We start from the raw sequence: 6,774 nt of genomic DNA, 5'->3' as shown, positions 1-6,774 counted from the left end.
TTAATGGTAATGCAATTTTATTTACATGTTGGTCAATTGATAAAAACAAACAAAAAAAACTCCTGTATTCTTCATTTCAGGGTGAATGCAGAAGAATCCCACTGAATGTAGTGATATGGCTGTCCGACCAGACATGAGTATTAGCACCCAACCGCATATAGACATGGTCTCCTTGCTGCAGTTGCAGAAATGCTGCATTTCCTCCATTATCAACCCCATCATGATATGTCTTATGGTCGTAGGCAGTCACAATACCCTCATTGTTCTTCATAAGGGCTAGACTTAAAACTTGTGATCCTCCGGCATGATAAAAGAAGGTGAAGTAATATGTACCTGCAACAGACGCAGCAAAAATACCTGGAAGAACAGCAAAGTTTAGTAGATATTGGTTCCACCTTTTAGATGCCAGTCTGTTAAACTGTTACATTATTATCACTGTGCTGGAAAGCATTGTGGATAAAAACTTTATATCATTATATAAACAATTATTATATTCAACTTTGAGAGGAATATTATAGTTGAAAAGATTGTATTACAATTATAATCTTCATGAACAATATTTCACATGATAAAAATTACATTTTTTCATATACTTAAAGGTATGGTGAGGATGTTCTTTTTCTGGGTGGATCATCAAAATCCTAATTGTGAATCATTCTGGTGATATTTTTATGTAAGGCTATCCTATGTGCTCGTCCCCATTTTTACTTACTGGTGGTGACATAGTGGAGAAACTGCATATCTTTTGGAAATGAAGCTGGTATGAGGGATCCGAACAGCAACTTTTATATAGAGTGGGCACTAGGAGAAATGGGCTCCTGCATGGTCTGCACAAATTTAATACCCTTTCCCTCTCGAGAGTGAGTACAGGGTTGTGCATGTGTGTTTTTTTTACGTGGAAAGGGTTAGTCTTGTAAAACTCCTCCTTTATCCCTATAACTTGAGCGCCTCAGCATTCCCCTGCTAAAGCTCTTGATCCGAGCACGACAGGGTATGTCTGTGTTTGAATGAGGGCCTGAAACTTTCGCAGAATATAATTGGCTCTGCTCTCTAGTGGTAGGCGAGACCCCCACTATGATTGCAAGGTACCAGCTGATTGTATTTAGTGCTTCAGAAATAGAGACCATGATATTTGCAAAGCAGGTGATGGATTACCTTGAATAAGTTTGCAGTGATTAACCTGATTATGCTTCTTGCGCTCTTGCCTCCCCCCTATATCTGCCTCTGGACTCTACCCCATCATCTATCATCTCAATCTGTGTTCATCATAAAGGCCCAATCCCAAACCATCCCCTAAGTGCTATCCCTTCAGTATCGAGGGTCACTCCCAAAGAAGAAACACTCGCAGCTGTGGAAGGCGCCTTGACATTAGACCACCCTCACACCCAAAGGCCAATTCCAGCAAGTGTGCACTGGTGATGCTGTATAAGGGCTGAATGGTCACTATGTGCTCTGTACTGCCCCTAATCTTGCGGAAACTCTGCGGTACTGCGCAAACAGAGGGTCAGTGCTTAGGGTTAGTGCTTAGGGGCCAGTTTGGAATTGGGCTATACTAAACACCAGTCCACATCGCTGCTCCTCTCTGCCAATCAGTGTCACATATGTGCCTTACCAATATGTCATTACAAATATAAGTTAACTCACCTGTGTGCTGATTGTAAACATTGCCCATATTTGTTATCACTGTTCTGTAGATTATGGTTGAATCTGTAGTAAAAGGCCCAATAGCTACACTTCCCCCTGCTGCGGCACTAAATACAACCTTTTGTGCTTCTAAATAGATACGAAAAAAAGCTGAACTGCATCTGTTCAAAAATACATTGTCAATAAATTCAGAAAGAGCTTTACCTTTCTTCTTCAGTTCCAGAACCAGTTTTTCAGTCTCCTTCAGCCTTGTTTCCAGAGCTTCTTGCTTCTCATTTATGCTTGTTTCCATAGTTTCTTGTTTCTCTTTCATTGTCCCAAACTCTTTGAGGAATTTGCACATATTAGGAAAGCATGACTCTGTTTCAGCGTGTTAGGAATCCAGTCTGTGTGGGTTGTGCTTTTGTGTTTTTTCCCCTCCACCACCAGGTGGCGCCCTGTTCTCATTGGTCCTCCCACACACCTGCGGCTGGTTGGTAGCTCGATACTGAGGACTTCTTAAGCGGTGGACTGCCACTACTTCGATGCCAGAGTGTTTGCCAGTTTTGGGTACTCTAGCCAAGCTGAGTTTAGCCGAGTCTAACTGAGTTTTTGTCTCTCTGAGTCTAACGTGATTTTGTCTTTTTCCTTTCGGCAGGAAGTCATTCTGCAAACTGGATGTTTGGCCTTCTCCCTCTGGAAGGATTGTTTGTGCTTCACACTGAGCAGGGGATTCATCTCCACACGTCCCGTTCAAGTTCTCCAGGAGATCTAAGTGGCAGTCTGCTCCATTGCCCCTCAGGAACCAACCACACCAAAAAACCTGTCCTTCCTCCAACGAGCCCCTCAATCTCTGGAAAAACCCACACTGACTGGATTCAGGAAAGAAACCATTCTCCGCAATCGTGAGTCCCATTTATCTCTGTGTTTGCAAGACGTCGTTCAAAGTTCCCATGGACCCTGAACTAACCTCTGTGAACTTCCCTTCTCACTTCCAGTTCCGGTTCACCAGCTCTCTGAGTTTCCCCGAATCCAACCCTTTGAACTCCTGAATAAACCTGTTAAACTTTTCTCTAGTTTTCTCTGAGTGGTTTTCTGTATGTGGCTCAGATCTCTTAAATACATCATGACACAGTGGTCACTTGTGTTTCAGGGAACATACCGTGGTCCAAAGTTAAACCACAGAACCACAATAACAACCACACTCTGGAAATCATCCTGCTTCCCTTATGGTGTCTCCAGAACTCTGACTTCATGCTGTTTGCTCTTTCTGTGAAATTCTATGTCACCTGGTTAATATTCAACTATAGATAAAACAAAGTCACAACAGTCTGTTTAATTTTTCAGTGCTTTTGCAGGGAAGAAGCAACTTTTTATCTAAACGTTAAACTAGACAGCTTTAGACCGAGAGACAGACAGACATATCAGTCTGTGATTGCTTAATATAAATGTTTGACAGATCAGATTTATTTGATATAAATTAAATTGAATAGAACAGTAAAATGTAATCACCAAACACCAAGTTTCAAAAGAGGATGTGTAAAACATAAAAGTATTTATTTCCAAACTCACATAAAGCTCATAAATAAAAGGCTCCTTGTGTATTTTCAATTTTGTACAACTTTCTAATTTAAAAACCAAAGGCTTGAATTTGCTTTTAATAATTTTATCTTGTGACTTATCCCAAGTCTTAAGGGAGGTTGTTGCATATGATCTAATTCAAAAAGGGTTTGACTTTTAAATGTTAATCATGTGAGAAGAAGTAGAGATAGGGAATGAGTTAAAATACCTCTCTGTTCACCTGGACAATATATTTTACTGAAGACGCGGTAAAGCCGGCTACAAGAAGGGAAAGAGTGAGCATACTGCTGAGCTGAGGGCAGCTTAGATCCTTCAGTGCAGCCCAAAATAGATATATAGGTATAGCCTGCTGGTTCTGTGATAGGGACTCCTCTAGAGGCTTAAAAAAAATCCCATAATAAAGACCATTATGCCAACCACCAGCATCCCCTTAAACAGAGTGCCGTACAACAACAAAGTGCCTTCACTTTAATAGAAGTAACAACTACACCTAATATCCTCTCGGAGTGTTTTTAAATAGAACTTATTGGAATTGAATCAAATAACTCACACTCACAAACTCTCACACATATAAGGTTTCCTCTGATTGACCAAATTTGATTACTCTGTAGTGCAATAACATCAACTTTTTAAACTAAAGGTGAAAAGTAGCAAATGTTCTAATTGATTTAATGACTTTTTTAAGACTGTCTGGCGACAAGTTTGTTCTCAATAACATTAAAACAAGGTAAGAGAAAAAATAAGATAATTATATGATTGGAATACTGTGTTGTTAAATCGAAGCCCTTAAGGTTTCTGTCCATTTTTACATGTATTGATATTTATTAGGTCTGAGTTATGAAGTTCATATACAATCGTTATTTTAAACAGGACCCCTTCTAGTCTTGTGTGAGAGAAACCTCTTGTTTTACTGAAACCATTCGAACTGACAGTGTTTCATGTCAGTGCAACAGCCCAGCATGGAAAGATATGCAGTAAACAAAAAGTCTTTTTGTAGTAAAATGTTTTGGCATATTGAAAAAATATGTTGGATTTTCTACATAAATGGCAAAATGACTGAAAAGATGGACAGTTATTCCTCATCATCTTCATCATCTTCGTCATCTTCATCGCCGTCTTCATCTTCATCGTCGTCATCATCGTCGTCAACACCGTCATCATCGTCGTCATCATCGTTGTCATCATCGTCCTCATCACCGTCATCATCATCTTCGTCATCATCATCGTCGTCATCTTCATCATCGTCATCCTCATCTTCATCGTCATCATCATCGGGATCAATTTTTCCTGACAGAACGTCCTCAATCCACTGTTCCAATTCATCAGCTGTGGGCATGTCATCCTGATCATCCATCTCCATCCATACGCTGTCAGCCTGCCAAAATTACAAACATTACCAGTATATTAATCCAGCTTTCTTGGTTTAACTGATTAAGAAAAAAAATATGTTGATTAACTTAGAGTCACCGTATTTATTTATCCAATTTATATTTTATCTAGACAAGTTTTTTTTCATTTCCCTGTTTTCTTATTTGTTACCTTTTTTTTTGTAACCGCTACAGAGTATCCAATCGCGGTCGATTCATTGAATCATAAGCACATTAGGTTTTTGTAAAGCTTGGTACAAGCGGTGTACAAGTCCTTTTTCTAATGTCATCAACATACATGTGTTACTGCATGGCTGATGGGGTATGTAATAAGTGCTGCTGCAGCATTTTAACCAAAACAATTACTGTTCCTCTATTAAACACAATTTAAGGAGAAGGAACTGTCTTGGACTTTTTGTCTCTATGAGCTGGCCAAGTCAGGGTGGAAATCAGCTGTGCATATGCATTAAACAACTAAAATGGCCCAGAAGGACCAACTTTGCATGCCCTAAATCAGGCAATTGACAGTTAACCTACATCGAGGAGACAGTGGCGTTGGATGTAGGAGTTTGCCCTGAAATCGAAGGGTTGACGGTTCAAGCCCCGACTACGACTTTCAGTGTCGTTGGGCAAGACACTTCACCTGCATTATCTACTGATGGTGGTCAGAGGGCCCGGTGGCGCCAGTGTACGGCAGTGAGCCCCATTGTGGCTACAATGTAGCTTGCCACCATCAGTGTGTGTGTGAATGGGTGAATGAATGTAGTGTAAAGTGCTTTGGTCAAGTCTCCTAACTTGAATAAAGGCGCTATATAAGTACATGTACCATTTACCATCTAATCGTCATTACTAATCTAAAATTCTTGAGAAAATTGTTGCTAATCAGGTGTATGACCACTTAAACCATAATGACCTTTTTGAAGAATTTCAGTCTACTCTTAGAGATGACTTCTACTCTAAAACAGCACTGAGGAAATAGGTTTTTTCATGGCCTCAGATAATAGAATTGTGTCTTTCCATTTCCTGTTAGATCTTATTCCTGCATTACCACAGGGATGGGTGCTAGGTACAATTCTTTTTACTGTCTTACCAACTTGTAGAATTATCGGACAACTTGCAATTCATTTCCACTCTTACACCAACAATGATGTGGTATATTTGCCCTTAAACCCTGGAAAATCTAACATGTTGGATAGATATAGACATCTCTCAAAGATATTAAAACCTTATAGACTTTACATTTTCAGCTTTTAAATTCAGACTGACCAGAACTTATCGTGTTTGGACTGAGGTCTTCAAAAAGTGAACTGCTTATTTACTTATTTTATCTAGATTGCATTAAATTGGCTTCTGATAAATATGTAAAAAGCCTTGATGTTATTTTCGATGTAGACTTGTCACTTGACTTCCTTATTGAACAGGTTTGTATACTTTTTGCCTTTCTTCTAAGGAATATTGCCAAGATTGTAAATATTTTGTCCAGGAGTTGAAGGGCCAGGAAACCTTTTTGATCCTTGAACACAAACCCTCCTAATTCTCGCATTTCCATGGTGTCGATCGCACAAAATTATACAAGTGTCACCAATGTGATCAGTTTGACTTTTGCACACTTTATAGGAAAAACCTCCGGTACACTTAACTTCAGTGATCATTGAGGAAAGGAAAGTGATTGTGACAAAACATTTATATATTGTGCAAATTTTAAGTCAAGTATTGAGTTGATTTATAGATTATTTCTTTTTATTGATGTGATTGGTCTAGAGCTATGGCTCAGTAGCACAGGCATATATATTACTGTGGGGTTAAGGCCTACAGAGGGGCCAGTCTATGGTTAAAGATTGATGTGTAGTGAATTTGAATGTCAGTTAATATGTAGCTTCAATTCCCAACCTAACCATCCGCATTTCCAGTTTCTCCTTTCTCCAAAATGAAAGTGAAAAGTGACGTCTGCAACTTCTATAAATTGAGCCCCCGGTCTGAAACCAAGAAAGGCCCTTTGGGATGTGGTTACACTAAAGATTCTAATAATATATATGTTGTCAACTATTTGAATCCCTTGTGTGATACTTTGACACCAGTGTGGATCAAAATCTGTTTTCACTTCTTGAATAATCTAAGACACAAAAAAAGCCCAGTTTTAAAAAAAAGCCAAGGGGAAACTACGAACATGGACATTCACAGTGGAACAGATTCAAGCTTGTGT

General features: G+C 39.3%; 2 protein-coding genes across 2 annotated transcripts in view; both read right to left on the bottom strand.

Annotated features, from left to right (window-relative positions):
- Positions 1-2,259, bottom strand: LOC119775022. Its single transcript, XM_038272868.1, has 3 exons — positions 1,561-2,259; positions 1,343-1,488; positions 1-418 (listed from the first exon to the last, which is right to left on the bottom strand). The coding sequence occupies exons 1-3, from the start codon at positions 1,985-1,987 to the stop codon at positions 77-79; spliced, it is 915 nt and encodes a 304-aa protein (XP_038128796.1). The 5' UTR covers positions 1,988-2,259; the 3' UTR covers positions 1-76.
- Positions 2,260-3,068: 809 nt separating this feature from the next.
- The window catches only part of casq1b (calsequestrin 1b), a 45,855-nt gene continuing 42,149 nt past the window's right edge, over positions 3,069-6,774 (bottom strand). The window contains exon 11 of the mRNA XM_038272864.1: positions 3,069-4,579. Within this exon, the coding sequence (XP_038128792.1) occupies positions 4,277-4,579 (303 nt within the window). The 3' untranslated portion in view covers positions 3,069-4,276. The remainder of the gene's footprint in view (positions 4,580-6,774) is intronic.

Source organism: Cyprinodon tularosa, unplaced genomic scaffold (assembly GCF_016077235.1).
Source record: "Cyprinodon tularosa strain WSP-4 unplaced genomic scaffold, ASM1607723v1 ctg844, whole genome shotgun sequence".
NCBI classification, from domain to species: domain Eukaryota; kingdom Metazoa; phylum Chordata; class Actinopteri; order Cyprinodontiformes; family Cyprinodontidae; genus Cyprinodon; species Cyprinodon tularosa.
The sequence above is the reverse complement of the archived record's forward strand: the minus strand, read 5'-3'. Positions and strand labels throughout refer to the sequence as shown.

What these genes read in the sequence shown, in the direction of transcription:
- LOC119775022 (XM_038272868.1), bottom strand. Translation starts at nt 1,987, where the DNA reads ATGTGCAAATTCCTCAAAGAGTTTGGGACAATGAAAGAGAAACAAGAA. An exon ending in AGGAGCAGCGATGTGGACTG is followed by an intron (nt 1,489 to 1,560) that starts GTGTTTAGTATA and finishes CTGTTTGCGCAG; the next exon opens with TACCGCAGAGTTTCCGCAAG. An exon ending in GGCGCCTTCCACAGCTGCGA is followed by an intron (nt 419 to 1,342) that starts GTGTTTCTTCTT and finishes ATAATGTAACAG; the next exon opens with TTTAACAGACTGGCATCTAA.